The sequence below is a fragment of the Lytechinus variegatus genome, chromosome 7 (genome assembly GCF_018143015.1).
Source record: "Lytechinus variegatus isolate NC3 chromosome 7, Lvar_3.0, whole genome shotgun sequence".
NCBI lineage: Eukaryota > Metazoa > Echinodermata > Echinoidea > Temnopleuroida > Toxopneustidae > Lytechinus > Lytechinus variegatus.
The window spans coordinates 33,538,343-33,556,693 of NC_054746.1; the positions used below are offsets into that span (position 1 = coordinate 33,538,343).

The 18,351-nt window shown below is 32.5% G+C and overlaps 1 protein-coding gene across 1 annotated transcript in view; it reads left to right on the forward strand.

The window, feature by feature from the left end:
• LOC121418112 (centromere-associated protein E-like) overlaps nt 1–18,351 on the forward strand; it is a 38,592-nt gene that overhangs the window by 17,153 nt on the left and 3,088 nt on the right. The window contains exons 7-21 of the mRNA XM_041611816.1: nt 655–753; nt 1,344–1,463; nt 1,996–2,105; nt 2,593–2,674; nt 3,212–3,284; nt 3,688–3,751; nt 4,298–4,408; nt 5,040–5,247; nt 6,015–6,146; nt 6,789–6,927; nt 7,457–7,535; nt 8,035–8,038; nt 9,077–9,097; nt 15,474–15,569; nt 18,131–18,283. Coding sequence (XP_041467750.1) covers nt 655–753; nt 1,344–1,463; nt 1,996–2,105; nt 2,593–2,674; nt 3,212–3,284; nt 3,688–3,751; nt 4,298–4,408; nt 5,040–5,247; nt 6,015–6,146; nt 6,789–6,927; nt 7,457–7,535; nt 8,035–8,038; nt 9,077–9,097; nt 15,474–15,569; nt 18,131–18,283 — 1,491 coding nt within the window. The remainder of the gene's footprint in view (nt 1–654; nt 754–1,343; nt 1,464–1,995; nt 2,106–2,592; nt 2,675–3,211; nt 3,285–3,687; nt 3,752–4,297; nt 4,409–5,039; nt 5,248–6,014; nt 6,147–6,788; nt 6,928–7,456; nt 7,536–8,034; nt 8,039–9,076; nt 9,098–15,473; nt 15,570–18,130; nt 18,284–18,351) is intronic.

An 18,351-nucleotide genomic window follows, 5' to 3' on the forward strand; every position in this document is an offset into this window, starting at 1 on the left:
ACAAATTAGACAACACAAATGCTTCAATAAAATAAGGAAAGGATTGACAACTGAAAATATTAATTTTCCATTTTGTAAGACAACTCTTTTCACCCTTGGTTTGCAACTACAAAGTTTTATGTATGTAGGTATGTATGTAGGTGGAGCGTTGTGGCCCAGTGGATAAGTCTTCTGACTTTGAAACAGAGGGTATTGGGTTAAAATCCCAGCCATGGCGTAATTTCCTTCAGCAAGAAATTTATCCACATCGTGCTGCACTCGACCCAGTTGAGGTGAATGGGTACCCGGCAGGATTGATTCCTTGAATGCATGAGCGCTGAAAGGCAGCTCGAGCTAAAGCTGGGGTAATAATAATAATAACAACGCGCCTCGGAATAGAATATTCCTAGACAGATGGTGCTATATAAATGCCTATTATTATTAGGTATTGAGAATTCGTTTTGGATGATGCAGTGTATCATTGTAATACCAAGTAAGTTCTAAATTGAGAATAACCTAATATGCATGTAATTTTTCATTGATATATGAATAAAATTTATTGGCTAGGATAAAAGCTGAGATGTATGTGACTTAGATTTTCAAGTTTCAAGTTTTAAGTTTGAAATGTGGCAATCTAAAATGTTATTATTTCTTCTTTTTTGTGATGTCTAATAGATTGTAGATCTTGAAACGGGGATTGTGATTTTGAAAGAAGACATGATACAGGAGAGATCTGATGCAAGGCAAGAGAAGAAAAGACTCAAACAGGCTGTGGTAAGTAATAATTACAATCCAATAATGATTACTTATATTTGCCTTTATAGTGCTTAGCACTTACTTTATCTGAAATGATGAAGTATTCTACAATAATGTAAGATAATCACCCTACCTTTTAGCAGATCAACTCACTCAACTACAAAAGCAAAATCTATTGTAAAAGATTCCAAACAATTTGAAAATGGTGTTTACTTATCCTTTTTTGGGGGGGGGAGAGAGAGAGAAACAGACAAGTAATTTTTTAAATGATAATTTAGGTAAAGAAATTTATGAAATTTATGAAATTAAAAAAAATTGTCAAGCTTCGATTATGGGCTGTTTTCAGAATATAATCTTTGCAGCTTTCTAATATGTAATCACTAAATTTGTAAGCTAAATTTAGTCACTAAATTTGTAAGGTTAATTTAATCACTAAATTATAAAAGTAAAATTTCAAAGGTGTTCATAGTATTGAAATCCCTTTTTGTGTTTTACTAAGATTCTCTTTACCCATTAACTCCTTGTACTGGGTAGTCTGTGGACACAGCCTATGTGAAGCACATAATTCAATAGCGGGTTAATGTTGGGTGTGATTTTTTTATCCATAGCATGACACAGCCAAGAAGACCAAGAAACAGAAAGAAGCCAACATAGCTCAAAAGAAACAAGTAGATCTCCTTCAAGAACAGTTGACTGCCAAGAAACTAGAGCTTAATGACATCCTGAAGGTAAGTTTTAATCATTGGGGCTTGTCTCACAAAGAGTAGCCTTGGGCTTCTTCCATGGTAACAGGGCTCAGCAGCCAATTAATGTCAAGGTGTATATGGTAATCACTATCATGACATGAAAAAGGGCCTCTTCTGAGCATAATTAGTATTGAAGTGTATGAAGAAACTTGCATCAGGGATATGAATTGCCTGTATATACAGAGTCACTCAAGGGTAATTTCATATTGTTGTTGGGGCAATAAAAACTCTCGTCTAAAAAAAAATGTTAATGAGAGTGAAAAAAACATGGCTACCACATCACTGTTGCCATTCTTTGACATGACATAGTGCTGTAGTGTTTTTGTGATATGCAGTTGGGGTCTGTGGGAAACGTACTTATCACTACATTCCGCATTGATTACCCCTGCAGTGTAGATTTTTTGTGTCATAAGTTGTATCGTGTATGGTGCTATTTCAATACAATGAACAAGTTTTTGCATGATATGTATCTATTCAATCTATTTATTACCCCATTTTCAAACTTTCTGTGTAGGTCATACGCCGTTTTGACACTAATCGCACCAGATCAGAAGCCCAAGAGAAACTGTTACAGGATCAACTTGATAAAGAATTAGTGCACAATGAACAAATGAAAGATGAAGGGTAATAAATTATTTTATTTATTTGATTGCATCTTTCATGCATTATGTTACCTTTGTATTGTGATATTATATAAGTTGATAAGTCATTTTTTTCTTCAGATTTCCATCTCTGGAGGATCACAGATATATTATACAAATATACCAGGTTCGAGAAAGTATAATTGAAATATTTTATCCGAGGTTGGTTTTGCAATTACTATTTTTTCCCTGAGGGACAAAGCCGTGATGGAAAATAGTAACATTGCGTTACCAACTGAGGATGAATACTTACACTCCACTTTTGAAAGAAACGCCCTGTATATTTGTTATATATTCCTTCCATAATAAAGATTGAACAAAAAATATTGGTAATCTAGATGCAGCAGACAGCTTATTTATTTATGGTATTGCCTTGATGAAATAGCATAAATTTTGCATGGGTTTTAGACTATTAATCTGAAGATATTTCAGGCGTTATATTCATTATTCTGTCTTGTTTGTTTTTTTAGAATAAAACTTTCTCTTCAGTTGACTGACCTAGAAACAAAGACTGGTAAGAAAGAAGCTATACTGCAGACCAAGGTTACCGAGGTGAGATTATGATGAAGCATCTTGTTGTAGATTTTCACTGGCAGATTTTCGTTCAGCCAATCAGATTCAAGGAAATTAGGAGCCTATAACAGTTTTCTTTGAAAATTGATGACTGTTGCTTCATGAAATACTCCACAGATTGACACCTATAAAAGCTGATATGAAACATGTAGTGAGAACTTGAGATGTTGTACCTGGGGATTTTCATTTGTGTTGTGTTATTTGAATGATTGTTTAAATTCTATTGAAAATAAAGTGCGAGCAGACTGTGATTATGTAATGGATGTATGACAAAAGCTGGCAAGAAAGCTTTATTTCCTCCCAAATGTCAGCAATTACATGTACCGTAACAATTGCTCTTGCATTAAATGCATAATGTAATTAGGAACAAACTGAAGTTTGAAAATTAGCTGTCAAATGAAATTCTAATTATGTGTTGAGCTTTATCTCTGAAGCTTGGAAAATAAATCCTGATTTGTTTTAAATGTATCAAACTAATTTCAATATTTAGCTCATGTTTCACTTCCCTTTCCACAGCTTGAAAGAGACATAACAAAAACTAACAAGCAGTATGATGGACTAAAGGCAGAACATGATGAGAAGAAAGTCAGTGAGTACAAACAAGTGTAATGGCCTTGGTAACACATTCTTTGAATTTATGTTGATTTTGGAAATATAGATGAGGTGATATTTCAGTGCAAGATCCAATATGTTGGCACCTTATTGATATATTGCAAGTGTGCCATGTTTTTAATATCTGAAAGTCTTGCTTGTTCAGATTTCAGGGTCCTGTCTTACAAAGAATTGTGAACCATGCAAAACAAACTTAATATCTGATTGATGTCAAATTATTAATAAAGAGATAGGTATTTGAATTGAGATTAATCTCTATTTGAGTTTGAATCTATCACAATTGTTTGTGAGACAGGGCCCAGTTTTCAGCACTGCACTTGACCTCGCTGATTGATACACCATTCTCTCTATTCATGTGACAATTTTTGTTTTGTCTGCAGTTGTTGAAGAGGCTTTGGAGGTCGCAGAAAAGGAAGGCTCAAAGGTCCAGGAGATAGATAATATGTAAGTACAGCAGAATTAAAATGGACAGAGTTGTTTGCTGATGAACTTGATTTTAAAATGAATGTAAATGGCAAGATTTGCTTAGACATGACACAAAAAAGTTAAAAACATGTGAAAGATGCAGGAGACTTGTTTTTAAAAGAAACTTTGCAGTGAGCCCTCAGTCTATTATATCATTCAGGATGATTATTATATTGATAATGTATGTTTCAAAGGATTGTTTTTTAATTGCCCAAATCTGTAAAATATTGATAAAAATTCACACATTTAGTTTTTTTTTTCCTAAATGCATTTCTGTGTGTGTGTTAATCTCAACAATTCTGATTATTTTATTGAGATTGAACCTTTCAAGACTATTTCTTTCATTTTCGATACCATTTTAAAGGGTGTTTCGAAAAGAGTTTTCAGATGCATTTAGCATATAACACATCACTGCATTACTTTATATAATGTGGCTTTTGGTGCTTTTTACAGTCAGACTTCAATTTTGTTTGTGTGTGTAAAATGGTTCTAAAAACAGCTTTATCTGCAATCTATACATTACAGTTTGCAGAGTAAGAAAGATGACCTGACCAAAAAGGCAACAGATACAGCTCGGATGAAACTTGAGAATGATGAGATGGAGATGAAGATGAAGAATTTAGAAGAAAATCACCAGTAAGTAAACATCTACTTATTTTATATAACATATTATGGAAGATATGTGATTTGTAAGTATAATCTAATTGTATTTTAATATACCCTGAGTGAGAAGTGCTGTCTTTTCTAGGTTTGGGGAATTGATATTATATTTGATATTACAGGCAAATATTGTTACAGTAAAATGAAACTGCAAATTTCAACATAGCAGATCTGCACTTTTTGGGTCTTGTGCCTATTCTTGTGATCATTTCATCATATTTGTATTTGAAATATTAATCAGTTTTGATGCTACGTTTCTTTGTCCCTGATTTTCCCTGATGTTTATGTATACCCTGCACTTTCTATCTCTCTGTATTTCTCATTCTCTCTGTTTGTGTTGGTTCACATATTTGTGTCTGCACTCTCTCTGACTCTATATATTTCTTCTTTTTTTATTTTATTCTCTCTCTTTATCTCTCTGTTTTTTCTCATTCTCTATTTTCTCTCTCCCTGTCTTTCTGTTTTCCTTTCTATCCTTCCTGTTATGCTCTGTTCCTGTTTCCTTCTCTGTGTTTGCACTAACTTCACACACCCACCCTCTTCTCCCTCTCTCTGAATCCCTGGCCTTTCTCGATCCCTCCGTCTCTGTTTCTCTGCTGTATGCTAGGATAACAGTTCAACTGTTGACCAAGCAGATCCAGGATTTCAGAGAGAACCTGACCCGAGAGCGCAAGGAACGCTTTGAGCTTCAAGAGAAGAGGGATGCATTGAGTCGAGAGTTAGAAGACTTCAGGCAGGAGTTTGCCAAGTACATGAGTACAATGAGTGATCGCATCAACAGGGCTAAACAAGATCATGTAGATCTTACCAATGAGGTAAGATTCAATAATGTATGAGTCAGATATTTTACAATGATATTATTGCACAGATTTTGTGACTATGCAACCTGGGCCAGTCTTACAAAGAGTTACGAGTGATCCAATCAACCACAACTATGGAAAGCCAGCAACATCAACGTCTGAAATACAGGTGTTCAAAAATATTTTCTAGATATGTTGTATATTCATATATTCACTGTTTTCTTGACAATTCAGGATGCTTCTCTTTGTTTGCAAAGGACATTGAGCAAATTCTCTGAAGAAAAAAGATGACATTGATGGATTTCCATGTACTTGAGGCTGAACGGATCAGTCGTAACTCTTTGAAAGTCGAGGCCCAGGATATTCTGTTTCTGATATGTCTGAAGTAAATGAAAATGAAATGTTTATTAGAAAAGATTTCAAAATATTTCATTTGTGAGCTGTAATGGTTGTAGAGAATCAGTTACACATGGTTAACTATTGTTCATTAAAATATTTACATGAAAAAAGACATTGCCGAAGGCACTGTACTAACATATACTTATCAGGGGCCCGTAACACAAAGCTTAGTAATGATTGTAAAACATTTTTTACGATTGATTGCATTGACTACAATGTACAATCAATGGTGAAAGTCAAGTGTACGATAAATCGCTAACCTTTGTGTTACAGGACGCAGAAGTCATATTTTTGCTTGAATACAGTATTTAAAAAAAAATGACGTCGTGATATATATTCTGATTTTCGTCATCATTATTTCTTTCTTTCCTTGATGTCAATAGGGTGAGCAGCTTACAAAAGACATTGCCAAAGATGACATCACAATCAAAACACTTGAAAAGGATTTGAAGAAGGCCGAGGGCAATTTTTCCAAAGTGAAGAAGAAGCTGCATGATGAGATTGCAAATATAGAAGTAAGTAAAATGTGAATTTAGAATCCTCTCCTTATAAGCTCATCATTTTTTGTTACTTCTTAATAACACCTTGTATAAATTTGCATGCATAAATATGCATCAAATAAAGTTCGAATGGGGTATATAGGAATCAGTGTACAGTTCGTTGGTCGGGTGTTATGTCGGTCTATTTACATATTGCCATATTATGACAATATGTCAAGGGGAAAAAATGCGATGAGAACTACTTCCTCAATGATTTTCTAGTACTAGATCTGGTTCACACATTGGTGTTTGAGTTAAGACCTGCAAAGATTTTATTTTTTAATGGAAGGGAATATGTACCAGAGAATTTAACATTTTTTACAGGTACACCAGTATACTACTAACGATCTATAAAATTGTACTCCTTTGAGCTATATATTTATCTTGCATCTTTTCTCGAGTGAAGATTTTCTCATGAAGAAAACATTTCAACATGATCTTAAAAAGTTATGACAGATAATATTTCCCCCCATATTTCTGCTGAAAGAGATATTTTAAAACAAAGAACCCTGATAATTGGTACTGCTCTGATGGGTATATCAGCACTATCAAAACCAAATTAAAAGTAACCCCACTGCATCCCATATTTTAAATTTTATTTTCTCCATCATTTTAAAGAATAAAATAGCCGATGCTGAAGCTACTTTGGAAGCTAAGATGAAAGAACTTGAGGAGAAGACACCTATCTTTGAGGAGCTTGAACGAATGTTTGAAGAGAAACAAGAAGAATATAACAATAAGAAGAAGGGCATAGTGGGTAAGTAGGAAGAAGAAAGAAGAAGAAAATTTTTTCATGATCATACACTGATTTTGTGTAAATGATATAAAACAGTATTTTCAAGTGATTTATTGGATGGCTGATACCCTCTGTAATGTCAAAATATTGGGTATAGGTGTACACCCCCTTGCTGTCTGACTTGTAATATGATGAAATTATTTCTTTAGGTGTTGCTTTCATATGAAATTAGCTTTTTCTGTCAGATGCTATTTATTCATGTATTATCATTAAAAATATGTCCTAGATATTTCATGTTGGTGTTATTTTTCATGAGTTTTTGCAGTTTTGCAACTAATCTATTATGGGAATTATGAATTTGGATATGCTCATTGTTTAGCTAAAGTGTTTCTCCCTTCCATGCTTTTTAAATTTTGTGCCAAAGAATATATTTTATTATAAAACAAAGTACCTGTAAATAGAAATGCATTATGGCTGTAAGAAGTATATGGTATGTACTGTGTATACATGCTAAATTTTACATTACAATTTTAACCCTGTAATTGTGTAGAGTTGAAGAACAAGAAGAGTGTTCTGATGACGTCATCGAACAGAGCTCAGAGGGAGATACAAAAACTCATTGCACCAGGGTAAGTGAGATAATAAAAGAACATCAGATAAGTAAAGCAATGCAGAATGCACTCGACCATCCAGTATTGCTCTTAGTGCTAGCACCTTGATAGGAATGTAGTTTGGGGTGGGACTAAGATTTGTTCCACTTGAGATATAACCAAACTTACCCATTTTAGGGTCATTTAGCAGAAAAGTGATACACTATTGGGGTTTTTATCAAAATAAAAATGTTTATATTGATTTTTGTACACCTTTTTGGCTAAGTTGGGGAAAATATTTGGTATGACTGATAAATGTCAAAATCATAACCTATGTTGACAGATTTTTATATCTGAAAAAATGTAGTATGAGATATATGTATGCACAATTCCATGATAACCTAATGATTTTACCCCCATCCTGTGGGTGCTAGCCAAATCTGATACAAGTACAAAATTTGTCAATAAGACAAAATATTGCAGTAATGTTATTTCAAATGGAAAATAATATGATATTGACAACCATCACATTTATCAGGAAAGTACTAGTCTTTTATTTACTGCATAAACATATACTGAATAAGAGTAAGAGAACAATATCGTCTATTTTCATACTCATACATGTATACTAAAATGTTCTTTCATATCATAATGTGTACTTGGTATAATAATGGGGTTTTTAAAATACATTTCTGTATTGAAATTTGTGGTACAATTTAATAAATGCAAATTAACTCATAACTGCAGAGCATAAACTGGTTTAATTTCATGTGTGATATAAGTACTCTGATTGTTGTTATTTAACATTTGAATTTTCTCCCCATACTTGCTAGCATGAAAGCAGCCATGATTCCATATATCTTTTGCTCTTTGTATGCTAAATAATAAGAGAATAAGATCAGCCAAAGCTAATATCCTTTCTTTATTTTTATTTGTAATTGAACTGTCAAGCCCCATTCCTTTTATTCTAACTAAAGCTTTAAAACAATCATGAATGCATGTGGAGACTTATAGCTCGCATTTCCCATCATACTTTGCTTCATGTATTTGCTGTTTGATGTTTGTCCGGGTAATTAATGAATGCAAATGTTCAATCTTCCATAAATATTTTCATTAATTCCATTTGAGGCATATGTTTTGGTGAGTTAACTTTTTTAGAACATAATCAATATCAAATGTTAGAATGATTGAATAATAATCATACACATGCATATATACATGTATGTTTCTTTTCCATTAGTTGTAAGTGCATTTGAACATCAAGTTTCTGTAAAACCAACAGCACCAAATATGTATAATTAATCATAAAGTTTGATAATACAAAGACACTTTTTTATTAGAGAGAGATAGTTTAAGTGTTACATAAAGTCTATCTTAAACTAGTTGCATACTTCTACTTCCATTACACTTCATTAAAATTTGGCTTATATTTGGATATTACCCATGAATGCATTATGTTTCTATTAAAAGAATTCATTGTATTAAATGAATGTACATGGGCATGATCAAGGCACTGTACAACCAATTTGTATATGAAACCCAAGTTAACCAGATTCTATTGAATCCATTATCTGATTTAGCCTGAGAATGAGACAGAGGAAGTAAGTAGATATCAAAAGCACTCTCTTTTATTTGACTGTACCTTGTACCAATATGGGTTTTTTGTCACAAGTCCCCCCCCCCCCATGGTCCCATATGTGTAAATACAGTCACCCTAAATTTATTTAGCAATATGTCACATATATTCACTGTAATGGTATTCCCAGGTATTATGATGTAAGAGTTGTGTATTATGTTATCAGCCACATCTTCCTGTTTTTTTTCTTCTTCATTGTTTGTACATTACTCTCAGGATACCATAGGAATATAATGAATCATGATCAGTTTTTACTGGTACAAGGGTAATTGGCTAGAATACAGAAAGGTTGTTTGAAAACCACAGTTATGCAGATTTAATGTATGACTATTTGATTTAGCGATTGAGGAGGGTCTCATCTTGAATGCATGCTTTTGTCACAAGACAATTCACACTTGTTACTGTGGTTGTAGATCACTCTGTATTAATCAATTTAGATTATCACTGGACTCATTTAAGTGAGATCATTAAGATGAAGAGTAGGTTTCAAACCATACCGACATTTGTGAATTTATTATCCTGTGATAAAAGCGCATATTTACTATTGCATCAACTTTCTCACTGTATACAATAAATCAATTATATTTTAGTCATGAGATCAACATTTGCTATGGTTCAAAACCAAGGTACAAACTAAACTGCCCTTGTGAATTTGGACCATGAAGATTTTATCAATTGTTAGGCCATTAGTCCAGTTGTACCCAAATCCTATTCCATTCTATACAATCAGAAATTATCATCTATGATAATCCCTCATTTTCCTATGTATATTGAACATATTTTTTTCTCTTAGAACATACAGGATACTTTCGAAATCCTTTACCACTAAAAACCCTGATCATGTTATTCTCTATGGTCTTCTGAAAGGCATTCACTTTGTTATGTTGCTCATCTTTATTTAGAAATTCCTTATTTGCATCATGTTCCCAATTTGTCTTTTTTTTTGCCTTTTCTTTTTGTTTTTGTTTGAATTGAACGCTTCATGGTGATTGGCTGATGCACAGGACAAGGCACTTTTTGCGTTACCACCCAAGGTGGAGGATATTTCCGTCTTATTTAGTTCTCATAATCATTGATAATCTCTCACGCTTGCTGCACCAAATGCACCATTGTCCCCCATTAATTTCCCCCATCCTTGAAATAAAATGTGTAAGAGATAACTAATTATTAAACCTACTGGTATCATATGGATAATTTTAAACTTGTAATTGTAGTTTCTGAATATGGTGTATTATGATAACACTCAATAATTTTAGTTGTAAATATACACGTACATTTGCCATTTAAACTTTTGTGCCATAAATTAGAACATTGAATAGAGCAAAAAGAATGAAACATTATGAGAGAGAAAGAGGGGGTTGGTAAATGCTAATGAAATAATGATCATTGCCTTTGAATGTATCATAAAAATGCAGTATTACCAATTTGCTGTAACATGCATGTACTAAAATGGAAATCAACAGGATTAAAAAGGTTCATAGTATAATTCTAATAAGAAGGGAGAATTTATGTTGTGACATCATGCCTAGATATATGTCTTATTTAAAGTAAAGCAATCCCTTATTCTTCATAATATATTTAACTTGGCTAAAGATATCTGTATGGGTCGTGAATTGGAGCTTAAATCTTTTACAAGGTAATTAAGCAATTTATCTTCATTTGGTCATATTGTTGATGCAAATAAACTGATAACCTGTGTGGTAACCAGATAATTTAACAACGGGACACAAATTTATTTCCCATTCATGCTCTAAGAGCATATCTAATTATATAATTAAGATGAGCCTACATTGTTTGTGATTGATATGATTATCTTGGGTCTTCTTATTTTTGTTAATTCATCTCCATAATGGTGCAGTGACTGGAGGGATGAAATAAGGATTATGACCCTACAATAGAAATTTTACATATTTGAGACTAGTTCACAAAGCTGTCTTATGAACAATGGGAATGTGGTTCATACAAATCTGTGCCTCATCCGCATTAGCAGAAATGTAACTGTGCAGATAATGATGAACATTTTACCCATGGGTCATTCCATAAAGGTCGGACGTACATTCGGACACATTTAAGAGCTGTATCTCCTTTAATTTGATAGCAGTGTTTTATTTATTTTAGTATATCATAACATATGACCTAGGTTATCATTACACCATGACAGGACCAGGCTGCAATATGAAGAATAGAAAATATGGGCAAAAATGTGAGGGGTCGGACGTACATCAGACGAAAGCAGGTTTTATGCTTTTAGATTTCATGTCAAAATCTCTGTGATTTTTGTGTTGCAGGTACTAAAATTCTAATATGAGCTGTTAGCTAAAGGATGAATCTTAAAAGAAATGAAGCAAAGAAATTGATAGGCATTGCCTTGTTTTAGTTACAGGCTGATCTATTTGGGGTCGGACGTACAATTTGAAGGGGTCGGACGTACATTGTGCAAAATATTTGCACACGTACATCCGACCCCCTTTGAAGATCAGTTACACAAAACATGGACATTCTAAACTGGATTTTTTTAATACACATACTGTTTGGTTAGTTGTCTTTCACATAAGATGGAATTAACAAATGAATCTGATGCTGGTGAAGAATTATGCTTGATTAAAGTTGACATGCATTCAGACAGTGTACGTCCGACCCCCATACTGATTTTCTTACAGTCAAGCAAAATGCACCTCATATCTATTACAAATGAGTCAGTGGGTTTAAACTGTTTCCATTTTGATATCTACATTTTTAGATCACATCAATAATGAAACAACTCAACTATTCACACAATGCAGGATACTGTTAAACTTCAAGTAAAATGTATTTTTTAATGGTTTGCAAAAGACATGACAAAGAATTTCTTCAACATTGAAAAAACTTGTTCTGTTACAAACTTTGTTTTTACAAGGTGGGTTACGATTTACGAACCATGAGTCTTCCCTGATGTTGCAATAAAAAAACATGCAATATGACCTTTTGACCCCTAGATGACCTTTGATCTCTCCATCCTCAAGAACACATGTAATTTTTCCCACTGATCGTTTTGTTCCAAGTTTGGGCAAAATTAATGCAGAAATATGTCATTTGACATTTTTACACCTAGATGACATTTGACCTCTCCATCCTCTTAAACAAATATGTGGTACTACCCACTGATAATTTGTTCCAAAAAAAAAAAAAAAACTACCGGTATCAAAAGTTAACTTTTGACCCCTAGAAAGCTTGAACAATTGATCTTGAATAACAAAATGAGCAAAAGTGACCTTTTGACCCCTAAATAACCTTAGAAATTATCTTCATCAACAAAAATATTTTATTACCCTCTGATTTTGTATTTCAAGTTTGAACAATATTGATGCAAACAAAAAAATTGATCTAAACAAAATCTGTCAGAAAATGACTAAATGGCCTCCTATCTTTTGACCTTTTGACCCCTAGATGACCTTTAACCTCATCAACACACGCATGGTATCAACCAAGGATCATTCGTACCAAGTTTGAACAAGGTTGATGCAGAAATAAAGAAATGAGAACAAGTCAAAATTAAATGAATAACCCTTCACATTTTCTTAACTTACACCCCTATAGGCAAAAGTAGAATAGTCTAGACATCCATGTATCATTATAGCAAATGGGCAGATCTATTTCTCATAGAGGGGCAATTGCTGTACCTGAGATTGAGGGGAAGGGGCAATTTCTACTTTTATATGGAACTTCTTTGTTTATTAAATTTCTCATGTATTTGTAGGTTTTTAATTTTTATTTTCTTTTTTAATTTTCTGCAGGCTATTATTCAGTCATAATTACCACTAAATTCATTAAGTTACATGTATGTGATAATTTGAGATGAAGGAAGGCAGTTTCCATTGAATATGCACACAATACACAAATAAATCACCATTTCTTGAAGATGATATCATCATTTAAAAATCTACATGTTGTCAAAAATGTGAGGTATTCTTTGTGAAATTTGTCTCAAAACTTGTGCAAGACTTCAAAGAAAAAACCAATAAAACTATACAGCGATATCAAGGTGTGTTAAAGAACTATCATGCAAAATGTTAAAGATGGAAGGTGAATTTTGCCCCCAGTATTTGTTGGGTTAAGAAATACAAAAAAGGTCATTTTAAACTAGATTGAAATTTGTATTCAATTTTGAAAGATTGATGTGAGTAAAAGATGTTAATATTAAACTTTTGCAAAAAACATCTGAGCAGTGAAAGATAACTTCATAAAAAAAATGTTTCAAAGGGGTCGGACGTACAGGGGGTCGGACGTACAAAAAAGTTGTACGTCCGACCCCCACTTAACTTGAAATCCAGGACTAGTGGTGAGCTACCTTCTGGTGTATACATGTATATTAAACAAACCAAGCTTGCTTTGCATCTGACTTTGGGAAAATTTATCTGCTTTTGTTTTGCTTGTAAGAAAAAAGTGTATGTGAATAGGGGTCGGACGTACATTTGAAAGTGCCTGCTTTTAATATATTCGGTTTAAGAAAAATAGAAAAAACCTAACTTATTTTTTAGAAACCTGACATAATAACAACTTGGACAACATCCAACTTTAATTATTTCAGAGCTTATAAAAGGTTTAAAATTTGTTGCAAACTTGACCTTTGAAAATAAGTAAAATTCTGTTTTGTTGCTATGGTGATTTCAATGCCTTGTCAAAATGAAACAATACATTGTTTGAAATTATTTCTTTCAGATTTATACATTTCAGTTTCTTAGCTTTCATGTGATACCTAATTTGTTTTGTTTGTAGGATTTTGAAATTTTGACCAAAAGGTTTACTATTTTATGGAACTGCCCCCATGTTAAAATACATTTTTTAAGTTTATATTTTTTGCTTTAATAAAACTCAATTTACTTGGCATACTATTTTGCTGATATGTCATGAAATTATTTGAGCTAACCATCTTTGCACTTGACATTCCAGTTGTTTGTAAACTTATGGGTAACATTACAAACAACTAACTTATTTACAGAGAGCTTTGTAAAATTGTTTAAAGGAGAATGAAACCATTGGAACAAGATAGCTTCTGTGAAAACAGAAGAATCAAAGAAACAGATAAAAAAAAGTTTGAGAAAAATCAGACAAATATTGAGAAAGTTATGAGCATTTGAATATTGCGATCACTAATGCTATGGAGATAGCAAATTGGCAATGCGACAAAGATGTGTGATGTCACTTGTGAACAACTCTCCCCATTACTTTAGTATATATTTCACTTGAATTGCCTCTTTTATCACATCTATCCATAGATCATGTGTTCTTTCTACATGAGGGCATGTAATACATATTTTTTAAGAATTCATCATGGATTAAAAAATGTATCATCATAAGAAAAAGCAAAAAGAGACATTTTGAGGGTATTTTATAGTCCACCAAAGGGAAAGTTGTTCATCAGTGACATCACACATCCTTGTCGCATTGCCAATGGGAGGATCTCCATAGCATTAGTGATTGCAATATTCAAATGCTCATAAATTTCTCATTAGTTGTCCGATTTTTCTCAAACTTTCTTTATTCTTATCCTTTGATTTTTCTGTTTCTACACAAGCCTATTTGTTCCAAAGGTTTCATTCCCCTTTAAGGCATGTCTTTGGAAGAAATAAGTCATTAGGTTTTTTGAAATATTCATCTGTTTGCTGTTTGTTTTTTTATTTCATTTTTTTCAATTCAAGTTTTATTGGAAGACAAAATCAATCTTCCCTTTCTTTACAAATTTCTACTTGCATTGCATAAAGCAGAAATACAATTTCTTAATATATTTGGGACTGTACAAAATATATATATATGTATGATACCCAATTGTTGGTAGCCCTTCGTAATTTCAAGTAATAAGAATCAATCATTGCCAAAATAATGAAAATAATACAAATGTAAATCATTACAAAGACAATTTTTTTTAAGGTAACAAAATGTAACAAATTATATGGCTGATTGACATTTTATGTTGAATCCAACCAGTTATATATTTTTATCAATATGTTTAATAGTAATGATGAAACATTATCTTAATAAATGACAATAACTGAATATCTTTTAAACTTTTTAGATAAAACATTTCTTCAACTGCTTTTTCATTTACATTTAATAGTCTCTGTTATTCATATTTCTTTCATTTCTAAAGCAATAATTTACATTTTTATGTTTCTTAGTTCTTCAAATGTTGTCATCATGTAAAACAAAACCAACATACATTGCACATCAATACCTTTGCAAATCACACAAGAATATTTTATTATGCTTTTTATGTGCAATATTCCTTTGTTCAACTGTATCTCTAGAGATATTCCTTTTGATATTGTGGTTGGAATAGCTATTAGATTTTATCCCTTACATAGGTCAAAGAAAAACTACCTGAACTTCCTCCCATCGGAGAATCTTTCTTCACATCAGAGGATGAGACCAGAAATAAAACCTTTAAGAGTCTCTCAAAGGTATTTCAGAGTAGAGCTGTAGTTTGATCTATTCCTCTATGTTAAGTTCATAGTTTCTGTAGCTAGTCTATAATTCACAATGTTCATTTGAAAATGTTATTTTTCTGCATGCATATAGCACCTTCCCAGCAGACTCAAAACTTTTTTTCAAAATGTTCCAAAAACATTTTGAAAAACTTTGTTTTGAAGACTTTTTATGTTCCCAAAGTTTTGTTGTCATGGAAGCAAAGGATGGACAATTACCTTTTTAATATTACAAATTGCTTATTTTATACAATTTTAATACCTATGAAAAAGTAGTAATTAAAATCACACATTTTAACATGACATGGGCCTTTAATAGCTGGATCATCATCTACTCAGTGGTCTGTAAAATCAAATATTTTGCATTATCAAAGAAAGTCAAAGATATGTATAAATCACTTAAGGAGTTGTGGTCCATTCTTTCTCCTCCATGATATCAACTGTTCATCTATTGTTTCATTTTGAAAATTACATGTTATTAGATTTATGGGCATGTAAATGCACAAATTTCAATACGCATTTAGTACAGTAGTGAAATTCTATACTATTGCATGTTATATTTACTCAAATTCTTTTTTAATTTACTTTTACAATGTTGGTAGAGTCAAATGTAGTCAATGGTTTGTGTACCATATTACAGCTGTCACTACATATTTGGGAAGAGTGCTATATTATATTTGGGGATATTGTGCCTCAGTAATTTGGTGTATACATGTATGTATGAACACAAAAATAAAAAAAAAATCATGGCCTTTATACCCTTTTCAGGGTTTTCCCTTCAAGTTCTAGGAATGTGAATCTAATTCATGTACACATGACAGGTAAATTAGGAATAATTGAATGAATAGCAAGTGAAATAGAAGTTGTGTTATCCATAGTAAATTTCACAATTTCATTGTAGATGTGCCTGTACGTTAGGATAATTGACTGGAATTTATGGCAATGCTCTCCTAGTCTTGTAGTGATAACTGTTTGTAAATACATGAAAGCCATGTATTGATTGACATCTGGGGTGATTCACAAAGATTTAAATCTGACTAAAAAATTGCACATAATTTCCCAGTTAAACCACCACATTGCAGGGCATGTGGGGGCATGCTCTACTATGTATTAATCAATGAGATTATGTGTTGAATATCATGTTCATGTTGACAATTTTAGTCAGACTATAAGCTCTTCATGAAATACCCCCAGAAGCATGTTTATTTTTTATCTTTGTTATGCATGAAATCTTTCAGTGAAGATATTCTCTATTTATGATGTTACTTCATTTGACTGCTGATATTTGTTATATTCATCTGATTCATTTATGTTATCGGTTCTATGTTGAGTTATTGAGGGTATAAAATTTGATTGAGAACGTACATCTTTGTTTTTTATTTTAGTGACTCTGCATTATTTGTCAGTTATTTAAATTTAGAAAAACGTGAATTTACAGAGCATATGATACATGTATCATTTGATATAAAATCGCAGATGCTCTGCTAAAGCCAGGGTGTATGCTGCATAATCATAGGTCTGATAATTATCATTATTGTCATCTTAGTTCATGTCATGTGACTAGTCACCCCTTTGCATGTTTTTTTTTTGCATTGTTTATCGCTATGTTTAGAACTAACCATTTTGGCAAGTTTTGTGTGATTGCAGTGTTTTACTAACATAATTAAAGAAATAGAATCAGTTTTATATACAATGCATGTTTAACTGTATTTGTAATGGTAGTAGTAGATTTTGATCCATTTCTTTACAGACTTAAACCATAACTGCTTTCTTAATCTATTCTAATATATCTTTTCATTGATTCCCATAGATAGTTTACTAAAATAACACTTCCTAATCTTAATATGTACATCCCTTATGTGGTGAGGTAAGGGTTTGATAATGATTACAATGTAATAATTCAATGATTAGATTGCCAATGTCACTGTTGTATAACGTACTGCAAGTTGACAATAAAGTTAAGTTCCTTCATACATTTTTTGGGGAGAGATTTTATGGAATACAGTTAACAAACAAGCAGAACAAGCAATTCTGCCTTACTCTTCTTCATTAAATTAGGTTTTGTTGAGATTGTGATTTGGGGAGCCTTTCATGAAGCATCTTATCATTGATTTTCACTGACAAATTTGCTCTAAACCAATCAGATGCTATGAATAAAGTATCTTCCAAAAGTTTTCAGTTCAAAAGCTATGAGAGGACTCTTCATGAAATACTCCCATATGAACCTGTTTCCATATCAAACCTTACATAGGTCGTCAAATTTCTCTTCCTCAGAATGTTTCCTTTGCAATATAATTGAAAAGTAAAATCCATTTACAGTCATTTTGTAAAAACTTCTCATTCAATTATCCTAGGGTGATGATGACGATGGTGATGTCCACATCAATTGTAAGGGCATGAATTTGTTAAAAACATTGAAAGATGATGACTCCTTTAATAGATTAAGTAATTGAATAGCATGTTGGAGGTTTTAATCTTCATTAAATTTACTCTTGATTGCCAAATTCAAGGGAAAATAATCAATTTGATTCCTCCAGGTGGCATTGAGACACTTGCTAAAACAGCAACGTTCAGCCGCACTGGGAAGGATGAAAGAACAAGGTAGAGAGTTACAAGAGCTAGAAGAAAACATCTTTCATGCTGGACGTAAACTCAAGGCAGTCACTGAAGAGAATGTCAAATTCACTGGGGTAAGTGATTGATATCTCCCAGAAAAGCAAGATGGTTTATTTTTAAGCACCTTTCATTCAAAATGTTA